General features: G+C 38.6%; 1 protein-coding gene across 1 annotated transcript; it reads left to right on the top strand.

Moving 5' to 3' along the window:
* Positions 1-14,859: 14,859 nt before the first annotated feature.
* On the top strand, positions 14,860-15,705 carry LOC136051239 (tetraspanin-3-like). Its single transcript, XM_065740570.1, has one exon. The coding sequence runs from the start codon at positions 14,860-14,862 to the stop codon at positions 15,703-15,705; it is 846 nt and encodes a 281-aa protein (XP_065596642.1).
* Positions 15,706-16,777: the final 1,072 nt, after the last annotated feature.

Here is a 16,777-nt window from a genome sequence, read left to right as displayed (position 1 = left end):
TCAGTTTCTGCTTCTCTGCTCTGCTCTTTCTATGGTGAGCTGTCCTTTCCTGTTTTGCTTCTCCACCTGGTCTGATTAGCTGCCAGGAAAGCCCGGGTGCTGACTGCCGTCAGGCTAGTAATGCTAAGTGGAAGCTGGAGGCTGTTTTTTTTATCAGACTATGCAAGTGAGTAAGTACTAGATAATATTTCTTAGGCATCCTCCTCTGTTGTTAATGTGAACTGAATCTTGATTTGAGGAGTACACCTCCAGCATAATATTCTCTTCAGTTACAAGGAGATTGTTCTTGGATAAGTGTAAAACGTTGTAAAATAGGTTAGGCTAACCTGCTCAGTGACTTGACAAACTGAATCCCCATTTATGATAGGGGTAAAAGAATCTTAAGAAAAAAACAGAAGAATGTTTTTATTTTCTCCAAAATATGTATGTGAAAACATGTAAGCACAATTTCTAGAAAAGAGGTATAGCATAATTTTTATATTGAAATTGCATTATTTGGAAGTTGTCTCTGGTATGTGTAAGTTCTGCCTTTGTCCTGTCTTGGAGTCACTATTCTGTTCTGCAAAGTGAAATCAGTAACAATCAACACATTAAAAAAAAAAAGTAAAATAACCCACAGCAATTTGAAAATGCAAATTCTGACAGATGCTCATAGCATAATGCTCTATCATTCGTGGTACAGGCTGTATTCATTATCATTAGTTTATCTATCACTGAGCAATGTGGTGAACAGACCTACACCAGGACTGCAAACAGGAGTTATCTTGGTTGTCTTTTTTTGGATAAGAAAATATAAAATTTCTCCAAAGATTTCAACTGAAAAATTCAGACATTTAAAGGAAGAAAATGTCATGATTTGACAGAGGTCAAAGATACTCAAACAAATAAATGTCATGTTATGTTATGACTAAGGAACATCTAGTTAAGGTCTCCCATTGTAACACTTTTGTGAGCAAAAAAGAATTTGTGCTTTCACAGAATCACAGAATTGCAGGGGTTGTGAGACCTCTAGAGATGATCTAGTCCATTCTCCTGCCTAAGCAGCTCCCTAGACCAGGTGGCACAGGTAGGTATCCAGATGGGTCTTGAAGGTCTCCAGAGAAGGAGATTCCACAGCCTCTCTGGGCAGCCTTTGCCAGTATTAAAACAGAGAACTTTTTCTATTGTTTGTCTTTCACACAGCACATTAGCAGATGCTTAGCTCCACTTCAAAATCGTCTTCAAAACTATCGAATTCCATTGTTTTCCCTAGCAACTTGAGGAAAAAATCTCCAAAACAACTGCAAATACTTCACACTTGAACTTGAGTTCAAGTATTTTTTAACTGGAAAACTTTGACAGCTCTATGTAGCATTTAAGCAGTACACTGAGGTCTAGAGCCAACTTAATCTTGGAAGCAGTGGATCAAATTTTAAGGTTGAATTACTTGGAGGACTCAAAATTATATTATTCTTTATAGAAATTATGACACTGTCTCAGACAAAGTCATGAAGCATATGATGGAAGCAGTTCATCTTGAATCAGTTGTATGCTAGATGCACCAGCAAGTGGCTCAGGTACGGTATGATGTCACACAGCATTCTGAATCAGGTGGAGAAAATGTATTAAATTCTTTCTTTGTCAAAGTCCTTAGGTAATGACATTGACTATCTCTTGGCTACAAAGTCACTCTCTCAGGAACACGCAAAAAATACATAATAATGTGTCATCAGGTTTAATGGTCACTGCAGCCCAGTAATGTGGCAGTTACATCAAACAGAGCATTGCTACCTTATGTGAAATTGCCACCAATTCATGCATGTTCATAAATCTGAGAATAGCACTACAGTCCTGCTGGCCTGAGGTAGTGCATGCCTTCAGACTGATGCTAATGCTGAGGAAACGGACAAAATAACTTGAAATGACAATGGGTTATGTCAAGCAGCTATTCCCTTTATTTACACTGCTGGGTACATCGGGATCACTCACCATCCACACCAAACAGAAAAACGACTACATATTTAAAGGCATAGCACAAACATATTCATTACATTCCAAGGGCATGGACAGAAATTCCAAGAAATGATTGACATCTCTGGTGGTCATGGGAATAAAATTTTTGCTGTAAATTTCCAACCTTTACAAGGGTAGCCCAAACTGTTTCCCACTGATGTTATGTTGAGCTGAGGCACCTATTTTGCCATTTTATCTTCAAAATCAGGACATCTATTCTACTCTCTTATTTTCACTTGACAGTAAGTTTTGCATCCTTGGTGTTTTGTTCTTGAGCTTGCATTTACACAAGCCTCCTGATGTTCAGCTTGTATCTGCTCAAGCTGTTCTCACAGTATTCTCATTATTCAAGATTATGGGCTAATTCTCTAAGTGAATTCACTTCATTGTGAACTGTGGCTTTAGTGTGGCTCCTGTTATTCTGTTTTCTCTGAAGTCTGATAGATTTACCTCTTGACACTTGTAAGAACACCGTAACTGGAAGGAATTCATCAGAATGCATTGCTAATTGTTCTTCAGAACAGTTCTGGGAATATCCCTGTGCAAAGACTGCAGGAGTGAAGGATGGCTGTAGGTGAAAGTTGGACACTCCGGCCAGGTCTGTCTCAATTTCTCAACCCACAAAGTGAAGTTGGAGGCATTTCATTTTGTCTCCTTAGGAAAAAATTCTTCTCAGAAAGAGCAGTGAGGCATTGGCACAGGCTGCTCAGGAAGGTGCTGGAATCACTGTCCCTGGAGGTGCTCAAGGAATGTGTAGATGTGGCAACGAGGGATGTAGTTATTGGGCATGGAAGGGATGGGTCAGTGGTAGGACTGAATGATCTGAGGGGCTTTTCCAACCTTAATGATTCTATAATTCAGTGATTTTATGATGCCTGACAGGTTTGGAGTTGGAAGCACCAGTAGCTTAATTTGATCTTGAAATGAGGGTAGCATCCAGATGTACACATGGACCAGGGGGTGCAGGGCTCAGTTTGTTTCTCCAGGACCTGTGCTACAATGACGAGAATGAAGGCAGCTGATAAGAGGAGAAGGCAGTGTACTGCTGTAAAAATGGCTTGAGAAAAAACTTCAGGTCTTAAATGCAGTAACAGTACAACATGCAGAAGAGAGTAGAATGATTGCCTGCTTCAGCACTGTAATTCTCTATGCATCTTTGAAAAATCCCTGCTGCTCTCAGTGATACACCTAATTTTTTGCCATATATTATCCTTGTGCTTCCTCAATTTGCTTCTGTTTAAATATGCTGACCTGAAAGGTAAAAATAATGGCAGATTTATAGGTAAGTAGGTTTGATCTTTAAAATGCTTTCACTACTCAAAGCAATCTGAATTTATAGCTTCCTCAAACTACAGCAACACTTTTTCCCAAGATTTTGTTAAATACTGGCTGTTCCTCTTTATGGGGGAATGTGGTTGGAGGGGTGAGAATTGTCCAGTTCTCCCAGAGGGAGCTGGAGGGCTCTGAGGGCAGGGAAGTCACATTGGTGATAATTCAGAAAGCCCCACTGTCACTCCCCTGAAGTTGCTGAAGTTGTAGGGTCTCTGCAATTTCAAGGATTTCTGACTATGCATTGCTGCAAGGTATGAAGATAAGAGAGCAACACTTGAAGAGGTGGGTAGTTGTCTTCCAGCTCATACTGAGTAGATTTTCCAAAAGAAGATTGCAACATCAGGAAAGACACAAATGAAATAAACAATTAAAAAAGACACCTTGCCAACAATGGATGTCAAGATGGTAAGAGTTCTCAGTTGTATTTAGTAACTCCTTAAGTTTTGTACCTCTGCTCAAGTTTTGCAAACAATCTTCCTTCAGTATTCTGCGTCCAGACTCTTGTTTGAGTTACCTGCTTTGCATTCCACTTCCCTGTCCCCCATCACCCTGCAAACATTAAACAGATAGAAACACCTGAACCAATTTATGCCTATTCCTCAATGAGCATTGAAACCATTGTGCCAATACTTTTCTGGGATTAACTACCTGAAGAGTTAGATACATATATAAGGACACATCTATGATTTAAAACCAGCCACTATTAGTTAAAATGTATTTGGTTTATTGAGTGACAAGTACTGATGTATTTATTACATATATAAGAGTTCAGAACAACAGAACTTCTTATTTCTCACTTTGGAAACACTTAACTCTTAGAATAGACTAAGTGGTATCACTTCTATTCCACTTCTTTTTTATGGATCTTTTCCTGTTTGTCATCCCAAAATAAATTTGAAAGAAAAAAACCAAGAAGATGTGATTGAAAATCTTGGAATTCTGATAAGGCTGGATAATCCAGGTTGCCTATTATTGCTTGATTATATATTGTTATTTTTATTACTATTACTGATGTTATATTGTTATTAATGTGTATGTTTTGTGAATGGTAAATACAGGAAGAAAAGTAGATTAAAAAAAAAAGATGACTTCTAGCCAAACGTCATGTAATATGAGCTAATATACTGTCCAAAAGAACTCTTATAGTTTTTAATGCTCCTGTTTCAAATTAATAGTTCCTTTTATTTCCAACCACACATTTAACAAAGCAAACCCTATTAATGATGTCAATATTTGCAGCTATTCAAATGCAAGTAGAATTTAGCCTGATCCATCTGCATAGAGTTTATTCTTTTACTTGAGAAAGAGTGAAAATTAAACACAAAAGCAAGCCATCTATCTTCACCTGCTAGTCTACTCACAAAAATATTATCTACTACATGAATATTAATTTCTTACATCCCTGCAGATAGTCTAATGGTTTAATATTGTTCAGGTTTGTAGCATCTTTCATGCATTTTCCAGCTTGGTACTATTAAACTTTGTACTGTGGCTCATTTATTAGTTTAGTATGTAACACAGCAGAATATACACATGCTTAAGTATACTTGTACACTTATATGCATTATATACATAGATATGCATACATATGTATATGTATATACACACACTTATATAAATGAGAAATTTTAAGTTTATCTGATGTGAGGGTATTTAAATAACTATGCACATGGTAGATCTTGTTTTGATTTTGCACCATTCCTTCTCTAGCAATAAAAAGGTGTTTCTCAATAGTCCACTTCTGTTGTGACTTAGATCAGAACCAGATCTTTTCCCTAGTAAAATCAGGCTTTGAAAAGCTCTCTCTCCCCTTTCCTCAAGACTTTGAAATAGAATTATGAAGTTAACTGCAACAAAAGATGAGCTTTCTAGAGTTTTCTCTATCTGCATATATCAGAGAGCATTCAAAACTTTCAGGTGCTTTTCACCTGAAGATAGGACAGTTCAGCACTGGAAGTGACTTCTCCAACCCTAAATTGAGTAGAGTTCCTTTAGTAGCAGGAGCAGGACCAGTTCTGTGTTAGAAGAGGGAAACACGGAAATCTCATTTTTCCTTTCAGAATTATCAGCATCATTATGCCTTTCTCAACAGAAAATGTAGTCTGTGTTCTAGTTTTGGAAAATCTGATTGAATTTTGGTGCACGATCCCTATATAAAATACATTGAAACTTTCCAGGAGGCACTGTTGAAAATAATTGTTCAGGTCATTAAAATGTGTTATTATGAATTATATAATGATATGTAATGCACTCATAAAATACTCTTGAAATGAAAAGCAGCTCTGAATTAAAGTCTATCCATAAATTAAATTCAAAATAAACTGTTTACATACATCTGGAATTTCTCCCGAATTTTCAACAAAATCTGTCAAAAATAATATGCTAAAATATTTCCTTTCCCACCCCCCTAAATTTCCAAGTGTTGATTTGTGATCTAGTTAAATACCAGTGAAATGTTTATATGACAACATACAAAAAATTCTACATATTCATTATTTTAATTACCAAGTGGTTTATTTATTTATCTATTTATTTCCAGTAGAGAACTTCTCTGGGACTAAGGATCTTAGCAAGGTCTCTTCTTCCAGCCATTCATTTTCTGATAGGATTCAAGTTTACTTTTATTCTTCACCTACCTCTTTTTCTGTAATCTGCCTTTCCAGATCTGACTGAAAAAGTAAATTTGCTTTAATGCACTGCTTTTGCCTACTAGTTTATCTGCATGTCATCAGGTCCTTGTTCGTGTTTCTCTCGGTGCAGGCTTTTCATTTATCAAAGCTTGTTTCATTGCCTTCTATCCCTGCTGCCTTCATCTCAATGGCAGTCAAATGTTTTGTTCAATTGAGTTCTACTCTTTACTGCTATGTGCAAATTTGGCCAGAGAAAAACTGACAAAAAAGAGCATAGATCCTTATATCTGAAATCTATGTATTTGTGGGAATACCATTGTTTTATTAGCAATTTAACAACTACCAAGCATTTCAGCATAAGTCCATTAAAGTATAATATTAAAATACAATGACCCTAAACCCCTAATGACACTTATGTAGAAGGTAACACAAGCAATCATATCCTCAAAATACTAAAAATATTTTTAATTAAACAGGATGAATTCCTGACTGGTAATTTATAAAATAATTTGCTAGAAAGAAAGCAGGTCAATTACCTGAAGATAACCAATGCAAAAATAGATAATGTGTGTGTACAGTAGGATCTGCATATATTCCAGAGCTTTTAAGTGAAAGGAAACATTATGAATTTTACCTTCGTTTCTTATGGTGTCAGCTGAGGCAATGGGCGCTGTATACAGCCCATTCTAGTATAATTTTTCAATATTTTTAAGGCTTATTAAGAGCATTTGTCAAAATGGCATTTGTTGATAAAGACAGGATGAAGATTACTATATTTTTATGTTAAAATGGATGGAGCTGTCACTTGGCAGAACCTGAGCAAACAACCAGAGCTGAGGAAACCTTGAATATCGGAATGGAAGGAGTCTTGCTCAGATTACAGCTGCTATGTACATGGAGGACTCCCATTTCCCTCCCAGATAATTCTATCTCTCTCATGGCATTTTGCATCATGAAGAAACTGAAAGAGCAGGCAAGACAAACCTTCGGAGACCCAAGGTCCAAGCAGCTTCTTCCCTCCTTTGCACTGCACTGCTTTGGCTGCAGAAGTTGCTTGTCATTCAGCTCCACTTGACTTGAATCCCATGTTTTCCAGTGACTAGGGGTCTTACCAGATGCCTACAGTAGTTTTCTGATATATTCTGCTTGGTGACAGGCCTGCAAATAGAAGCCTTTATTTAAAATGGACTGTGAGCTACTGGAACAGTCAGTGTGATACACTGAGAAACCAAACACACCTGTTTGCTTCCATATCTTGTGTAGCACTGACGGTAGGTCCATTTTGTCTAGGTGTTCTGCCTTCCCCTGGACCTTCACAGAGTGCTGTTAAAAGGACAACAGCCTCAGAGGCATTTGCTTTTGAGGGAGGTAGGTCCACCTGGCTGTCAGTGGCTCAAAATGGCAATGGCCACCTCATATTGAATGCACTGGCCCATATATTTGGGAATAGACACCCATGGAAGTTTCTCTGGCTTACATTTCACATGAATGCTGAAAGTAGCACGCTAGAAATCCACAAGACTTTTATTTTAATACAAAATAACTATCTAAAAGGACAGGTCTCCAACTGGACTCCGTAACACTGATCACAACCCTCTGAGCTCTGCCAGTCAACCATTTCTCAACCCACTTCACTGTCCACTCATCTATTCCATACTTCCTCATCTTTGATATAGGGATGTTGTGGGAGGCAGTGTCAATTGCCTTGCTGAAATCAAGCAGATCATATCCACTGCTCTCCTCCCATCCACCCAGCCAGTGATGACATCATACAGGGCTACCATGTTGCCTGGTAGCAGTCAAGGAAGAAGAAATGATTTTTATGTTCTGGACAGCCCTTGAACAAATTCTAGAACTAGATTAAAGAAGAATACATTGGCTAGTTCTTTTTCTCCTTGAGTATTTTTGGTACACAGAGCTGCTCTGCATCACAGGATGCTTCACAAGTAGTAACATTAAATGGAATTAGTTTAAATCTACCCACTACAAACCCTTTTCTTCCTGTTGGTCTCTCAGCTCCATTTTAAACATGATGAGACATGATTATTTTAGACATGATGAGTCTGATTCTTAAGTGACTGATAAAAATGAGATTACTCACATGCCTCAGTGTCCCTGAGCAAGAATTCCCCTGCTGATATCAGCACTTAGTCAGGAACAAAAGATGCTCCCGACTCTGCCGTGGCCAAAAATGCAGCATCTCCTAGGTCATCACCTTTGCACATTGTGTTCCGTGGACTTTCTCATGCTATGCATATGTCAGATCCTAGTTCTGGTGTAAGATGCTGTAGAAGATACTGTTTTTATAACTGCATCTGTCAAAGTGCTGTGGAAGAAAGAAAAATGCTTCTGCACAGCTGGGATATTTTTGCTAGTCTAAGCAAGACTTCAGAGTTATGTCAACCTCACCAAGGTTTCTGAAATACCTTTTGGTACCCAGCAGTTGGGCTTGAAATTTGGAATTTGATGCTACATTAAACACTGAAATAAAAGACCTACCAAGGTAAAGGCAGGCTGTGCTACTTGTTACTGTGCCCAGAAGTTAGCATAGGAACCTCTTATGGCAGTGTAATGAATTCACATTTTCTCCCTTAAAAGCGTTGTTACATTCCATGTTCAAATACATTTTCATTTGTTTGCTTTTATTTTACATTTAGTTGCTTCTATGAGTTTAAACCTAATAGATCCTTTCTATGTCAGTGATGGTATCTATATTTCAAAACAAAATGCCTCTTGAAGGCAATTGTTTGGTGGAGAGATTAGAGATAGAAACAGAGCATAGAAATAAATTGCAATATCTTTGCTTTTTTTTTTTGCATTTCTTTGTTTCTCACAAAAAGCTGCATTTTATCTGAATGGAAATGCATAAAAATCCTATTAAAATTGGTTCCACTTCTTTGAAATGTACTGTAAGACTAATTCTGACAAAGTTGAATTTTTATGTGCACCCGTCATGACTTAGGAAAGATAATAAAAATATATTCTATACTATAGCCACTATAAAAACCTGATATGAGAAGAATGATGCATTTTATGTAGACATACTTAGTACTATGCCAGTAAAAACAGATTCTCAAATACTTCATGTACTTCTACCTAGCTAAATTTTCAGCTGCCTTGGAGGCTAACAGTATTCTTTGCTAATATCTACCTGGGCAGAAAAGTTGAGCTTTTAATCGTTTGTCAGATTAACCCCCACACAATGAATGAGTGTATTCATTGATTTTTTTCCCCCAGCTAGTGAACTGAAGAGTCTGTTAGTTATCAGAAGAACCAACACCCTACCAGCCTTCATCTTTGCAGATAAGTTCATGAAGTACAAGCTGTACAAATCTCATTCTTTGTAGTGAGCTTGCATTACAGATCTGAAAGGGTCCTAGCTGCTTGTACCAAAGTAATACAATGCTCTCATATTAGAAAAATTACTTAATCTGTCTTGAGCCAGACTCAATATTTCAGAAATAATCATATGCTCAGAATATAATAACAGTCATCATGCTTTTTTTTCCCAAGTCAACGCTCAAGTGAAGAATTTGATCAAGACCTTTCTACATGTGTTCATTACCACAGAGAAAGAAGAATCTTTTCCAACCTTGCTGATTCTATGAAAACAGATAAGACTTTTTTTTTTCCCTTCAGGTTAGTTTGGTGTGGCTAGCTACAAGAAACCATAACACACAGAACAAAACATCCTCTGCAGCGAAGAGACTTGTCTGAAACTTTCATAGTAAGAACAGTGGAATCCAGGTTTCTATACTCTAGTAAATCCTGAAGACTTAAGGATGACATATCTTGAGATCAAAGCGCAATCAGAGGCAACTATCTTTTGAGAAACAAACAATTTGCAAAATCACCTATGTAATTTAAAACTCTGAGGTAAACTGGTTTTAATATTTGTCACAAAAATGTGAGGGCTGCTCTGAAAATAATGTCATTTGTTTTATTATGTTCTCCTATGATGTCAGAGGAAGATGTTGGAAGTATGGAACTAGAAGTTTAACTTTCCCATCAGTATTGTGTTCCATTTTGTTTCCATGTGACAGATGGCAGAAGAGGGGCAGTTTGACGCAATGGTGTCTGGCATGAAAGTGTGGATGAAGTGAAAGTATGGAATTGAAATTGAAAAATGGCATCCATTGATATTCAGTGGCACTTGGTGAATGTTTATGGAGATCAAACAGTGGATATCTGTGCAGTCAGGCAGTGGGTGGTGCTGACAGAAACAGTCACCTCTGCAGTGCAGATGTTCATAAGTGTGGAATGCGGGGTCTTGTCTGTCACCGATGAAAATGTAAACACAGTGAGGTAGTGAGTGGTGTGTTTCAGTAATAGGAAGAGCAATATTAAAGACAAGCCATATTCAGGATAGCTGTACACAGCTGGCACCCTCAATGGTGCAGAACTTTACGAGCGCAGCAGGCAAACTCTTGTTCGCCTCTGGCAAAGATGCACAGATAATGGTGGTGACTGTTGAAAACTAGTGTTCTGTAGCTGAGACTTAGCTCTATTGAACAGTGTTATTGGGCTCAGAGAATCACAGAATTAAAGGGATTGGAAGGGACCTCAAGAGATCATCGAGTCCAACCCCCCTGCCAAAGCAGGTTCCCTACACCAGGTCGCACAGGTAGGTGTCCAGGTGGGTCTTGAATGTCTCCAGAGAAGGAGACTCCACCAACTCTCTGGGCAGCCTGTGTCAGTGCTCCATCACTACACTGTGCTCATTGTATCTGTTGTCATTTCCAAAGGAAATAAAATAGGAGGTATTATTTTTGCAGCGAACTAAGTAATGCAAACCATTTATCATGGATTCTGTATCTAGACATTATAGAGTCAATATATAACAAGGATTTCTACACTTTTATACATAATTGGGTGCTTTATGTCTGCTCAATTATATTTGTTTACAATAAGGTGAAAAGCAGTCAGAGATAGAACATTTCATGTGTCACATACAACATTGCCATAGTCCGCCCACATTTCACAGTAATGCAGTAGAGAACACAGGCCCAGAAGGTTTCCAGCCAAATTTTACTTGAAAGTGTTCTCTAGACTAAAGTATAGCCAATATAGATTCCCTATTCTGAGGAGAACCAGCAGAGAATGAACTTATTTGTGGAAGTGTCAGCTTTTTTGCCATGTCTTTACCAACTTCCAGATAATGTATTCAGACACTCCTGAATTCCTCCCTGAAATCTACTAGTTATTTTCATGAAGTAACAATTAAAGAACATCTATTTCATGCTAAAATCCTTTTATAACATCAAAATATGCCCAGAAATACTGCATATGGTGCGAAAAACAAATGAGAACACTGCATTCACTTAAAAAGTATTGTCGTTAGTGATGGTTGAAAACAATTAAAATCTCACAAAACACTTTAAATGGCAAGGGGGTGTGAATTCAACAGTCTTTCATTTTTTCAAATTTTAAAACAGTACCTATTCCTCCAAATTGTTTTTATTAGCAACAGCAATAGAATGAAGGACATCAAGGGAACAGAAGTTTCCTTCTCACTTTAATTTCTTTTTTTCATTTTCCACTTCATGTCTTTGAAAATATTTTCCAACTTCTGAAGTACCTATGCAATGGAAATACAGAAAGACAGAAAGAGCTTTTTTTTTTCCCCTCTCATTTCTTTTTTCTTTTATTTTTTCCTTATTCTTTGTTTTTGCTAGTCTGTATTCATTTCAGTTCTAAGACATTTTATGAAAATTCCAGACTGGCAAACAAAAGGAAGCTAAGAAAAAAGGAAAAGAAGAAAAGGAGAAATGTAATTTTTTCCTGTGTTCATTTCAGAAGTGAAACTTTTGACATTTCATTTTCAATATTTCAGTATTAGTGAAATATATAGAATGTTAAAAGCAACATCAAATAAAAGCCTGAAAATAATATGATGTGGTTCTTTGATTACAAAAAAGGACATTCTTTGTCAGGCAAACAGATGCAGGGGAAAACATCTGACTGGCTTTAGCAGCAACACCCACACAATGGTAAATCAGTTTTTGTGAAGAGTACAGTTTCTCCATGAATAAGAGGTGGAAATCCGATCTTTCCTGCTTGCTTCAAGCTTCCCATGAAAGATATTAGGCCCGTGCAAGGCAACATCGTCTGACTGTGGTTACTATGGCAACTGATGGCATGGCACAGACTGTAGGATCTGGGTCCATCTACTCTTGCTCATCCTTTTTGCATTTGGGCTGTCAGAGTGATCTTGTAATATGGCATGGCTCATAAGAGAATGCATTTTATTCTCTGTGAGCCAATAGATTTAGCAGCTTTCAGGTTTTTTAAAAACAGCTTTCTACTTGGTACCCAGTCCATTTTCTGTGTACTGTTTCACTACCCATCATTGAACCTTGAACGGTCTTACAGAGAAGATTCAGAACTGGCTTCCCTCCCTCCCTCCTTTCCTCCCTCCTTTCCTCCCTCCTTTCCTCCCTCCTTTCCTCCCTCCTTTCCTCCCTCCCTCCTTTCCTCCCTCCTTTCCTCCCTCCTTTCCTCCCTCCCTCCCTTCCTGCAGATGCAGATAAAATTACTCACCAGAAATGAAGTTCTGGTCATAGGATATCCGGAGCTGAAAGAGATTCATAAGGATCATGGAGTCGAACCCCTGTCTCATACATCCAAAATGCAAACCTTACACTGGAGAGCAATGTCCAAATGTTTCTTGAACTCCAGCAGCTCAGGGCTGTGCCCACTGCCCTTGGGAGCTCTTCCATGCCCACTGCACTCTCGGGCACAGCTTTTCTCTAACTCCCCATGGCTCTGTTCTGACACAGCTCCATGGTACTTCCTTGGGACCTGTTGTGGTCCAAGAGAGCAGAGCTCAGCACTGCCCTTTGCTCCCTGTGAGGAGCAGTAGCTGCCATGAGGCCTCCCTTCTTGTATTGGCATTGAGCACTAAGAGCTCTCCCCTTGATGGTGGACATACAGTGCTGGTGTTTCTAGTTGACATAGCAGATAGGCAGCTATGTGGATCCTCCTGTCTTTTTGCCTTGCCACCAAAATCTTGGGTCAGGGAGTAATGGAGGCACCAGTGGATGGAAGAGAGCACAGACCCTTGTCTAGATAGTCCACTTCACTCCTCACACCATCTTGTGTCTGCAGTCATAAGAAGGAAATAAAAAAACTCACAGTATTTCAGAATCATATTCAAGTAAATAGGAAATTATATACTGGATAATATTTAGAAAGACAAGAGCCTCTAGACTTCAATAACTGTTGTAATTCTCTCTTCTGTACAGAGAGAGGGCTGGCACTTACTTTGGCTGAAATGAAAAGAGGTGCAGTAAAATTATCCTGTAGGCAGTTTGAGCCTTTCTAATGTATTTCAGAGACTGCAGAATAATCTAGAAGTAAGTAGGGTAACTCAGTTCTTAATATCTCATTAAGTTTTATAAGCACAAGGGAAGGCAGAAAAGAAAAGAAGCAGGTTCATTGTGTTCTATCTGCAACGCATGTGAGCTAGCAGTAAGCAGATCTTCACAATGGTTTTTGGTTTTTTTTCTTATGTTTCTTCTGGTCTGTGGAAACATTCATTCGGTGTTCTCTGTGTGTATAAATGTGAAGTGAAATTGTTTCTGTTTGTCCCTTCTTAGGGGAGGGTGGTCGCTGCCTTTCAGAGAGTATATCTCATTGCAAAATGACTAATCTTAATGATGTTTGATCAGCACATAAAAAGACATTTTAATGGGAATGAGCCCAAAATGGGCATGTGCATATAATACATAATAGCAATAGATCATTACAAACCAACCAACTGCTGGATGTGTACTCAAGTTTTGTAAGACTTTTCAAGGTTGCAGGTATCTGAATACCTACTCTGGTCTTCTGTAGTTGCTCCCACTTCTGAAAATGATTTCTGTCTCTCTGCATTCTCCCTATTGTGATAGCCCTATTCTGCATCTTGAAAAAGAAAACATAGATGTCATCATTTTTTTTCCCCAGGAAAATTAGGGAGACATTTTTGGTCTTTGATATGCATTTCTGGCACCTGTGGCAAGCTTTATATGAACTCCTCATCTTATTTCTCTCTTCCATATAACTTCTGAGAAATAATACTCTTCTGCTCACTGATAAATGATGCTGATTCCCTCTGTGATTGTTGTGAAGTCACTTAGCCTGTGTGTAGCTCAGTTTCTTTGCACATAAAGAAAAGTTAATACAGTTCTTACTGTTGATTGTATTCAGTCATTACAGCACTCATTTCAATCACTGGTGACGCAAACTGAGGGAATGCAAATGCAGAATGGCAGGGATTTCTCATCCAGGTGTCTAGAGTAATTGATACTATCTATGCAGAAATCTTGCTGAGGAAAAAACAGCAAAATATTATTAACATCATTATGCCCCTCCTCAAATCTAATGAGTGGTAAACATCCTGGGAAGGATAATGAGTCTGGTACATGTTACCTACAGAGATCCTTGATTGAATAGCTCTGCTTAAGTAATTATTTCTTCAATGACTTTGATTTGCGCATTTGTTGCCATTTTAGTTACTGCTGTAGGATTTTCAGTTGAATCCCCTCTATCACATGGGTAGTCTAAGTGATCTGACCCAGCAATGCTGACCACAACCTTGATTGTTTACCTATTTTCAGCTGTTTAGCATACAAATGAAGTAAAACAAAAAGTTTAGCTCTTTTTCAACAATATTTCCCCTTTAGGTTAAATTGCATTCAATAGTAGCAGAGTAAATGTCCGTTCAACAGTGAGCTACACATAGTCCCTCCTGGCATCTACATACTGAACAAGTAATGTGCTGAACAAGTAATAATACGTAGATAGCTGCTTCACAACTTAACTTTTGTGCCAAGGGAACCCTATCAGCTCTGCTCCCTTGCAAGCTGTTCTTGGGTGGAGATTCATCTGAGGCACCTGCAGAAGTGAGAAGGAGGCCTTTCAAATGGTGTTGGTGAGGGATAGGCTGCTAGGGCTGAGCAAGATGTGGAGAGTTAGAAGTGCGTGTATGTCCCCGTGGGTCTGCAAGGACTCTTGGCTCAGGAATTTTGCGCGCTCTCTGCTGATGTTCCTTGGTGTTATCTTCTGGGGAAGTGCAGCAGTTCTGACCTTTGGTGGATGCTTTGTGATCCTGTTGTGCAAGAACTATAGTTATTTCTTTCAGGAGTCTTTCTTTCCTCTCCCTGGTTGGCTGGCAGTTGTAGCTGCATTAGTCCTGTTACCTATTGGTATTTTGTCTATTTCTGTTTCTGCAAGGAGCTCCCGTTATCACCAAGGGACTCTCATGCACCTGCTGCTTGTTCTTTTTTGTCTCCAAGCGTCTTTGGCAGTTTTGACGCGGTTTTACTCTGTTTGGATGGCAGCTGAGCTGAAGAGCACAATGGGACAAGCCTTCAGTCAGTACAATAGCACACATTCCCTGGCTTATGGCAGCAGGACTGTGGATGCGCTTCAGGAGAAGCTTCAGTGTTGTGGGCTCCAAAACTATACAGACTGGCTAAAGGCATCAGCTTCTTCGTGGTATTTTCCATCAGAAGAACCTCATGTACCTAAAAGCTGTTGTAAAAAATATGCTGAATGTGGAGGTGACTTAAACCAGGTTGATCAGTTTTTCCAGGAGGGTTGTCTAAGAAAACTGCAAAACCAGTTGCATTATGGAATGAACTTCTTGTTTTCTTGCTGTGTTGTGCTAAGTGTTCTAGAACTGTTGGCTGGAGCAGGCAATGTCATCCTCATGAGCCGTCAGCCCTTCTATGAACTTCGATTTCTGGAATCATCTGTCTTCTCATAGGTCACAGGCACTGGTGGCACTGCTGAACTTGAGTCTCTCTTGTGTTATGACTGCACTGAAAGAAAAATTTAATGATGTATATTTGTATGTTAATCAAACTAATTGACCATTGTTGTTTTATTTTCTTTAATGTTACAATGCTAGATCACCTTCTCAGTTCCTGTTCAACATCTGAAAAACTTCAGTGCTGGAAATCCTGGCAGGAAGCGTGAGAGAATTCCAGTATGTACTGAAACTGCTGTAAGTGGATGATTGTTAAGTAGAGACATCTTTTTCTCAGGAATGTACGCAATGTTGTAATGTCATGACCTGAACTTTGGAATAAGTCTTACTCAGTGAGATTTTTGAAGTGCAATTAAAAAGCAGATTCTTCCACTTACAGAAGTACATCTAATCCTTTGGTATTTCTTAAAGATTAAATACTAACTTTAAGAAAAAAGTGTTTCCTGAAGTGGCATGAGGGTACAACTTTAATAGAGATGATATAGTTGATGGCTGCAAAATAAATAACTATGCCTCCTGTTGATTGTCTTCTTACCATCTCCATAGTAGCTCAGAAGCTAAGGTTACATATGCTGAAATTAATGAAGAGAAGAATGTTTGTATTTGTTTTGAGTCAAAGCTAGGAATGATTCAATTTTCCTTATGTAAGAAGTTATGTGGAGGCCTTGCACATACTTGACTGACAGGAGCATTAGGTTGCTTTTTCATTTAAGTATGTGAGTCTGTCTTGCCCTCTAACTAAAACCTAGTCTTGCCTTTTTTTTCCCTCCATTATTGCTCTATTCTGCTTGTTCTGAAAGGGGCAAGTGCCCATGTGTGGAGGCTGTTGGCATTCTCTACCATATGTGTAATGCTGGTGCCTAGAGTGGTGCACGTAAAGGTTCTGCACTACTGGTACTGGACTGTGCGTTTGTGCATATGTGTCCAAGAAATGCTCTTTGCTCTGACTGGGATAGAAAATTTGGTCAGCATCAGCTGCTTCTGTTGCTGTATGTGGGTAACTCCCAAGCCCAAACAAGGCTGTTAACCTTGACTTTAGTATTTCTTAAAGCTCAAATACTAATTTTCT

Source organism: Cyrtonyx montezumae, unplaced genomic scaffold (genome assembly GCF_038088225.1).
Source record: "Cyrtonyx montezumae isolate F1298 unplaced genomic scaffold, pur_monq_1.0 scaffold_29, whole genome shotgun sequence".
In the NCBI taxonomy this organism is placed as follows: Eukaryota; Metazoa; Chordata; class Aves; order Galliformes; family Odontophoridae; genus Cyrtonyx; species Cyrtonyx montezumae.
The sequence above is the reverse complement of the archived record's forward strand: the minus strand, read 5'-3'. Positions and strand labels throughout refer to the sequence as shown.

Coding starts and splice junctions, on each gene's coding strand:
- LOC136051239 (XM_065740570.1), top strand. CDS start 14,860: ATGGTGTTGGTGAGGGATAGGCTGCTAGGGCTGAGCAAGATGTGGAGA.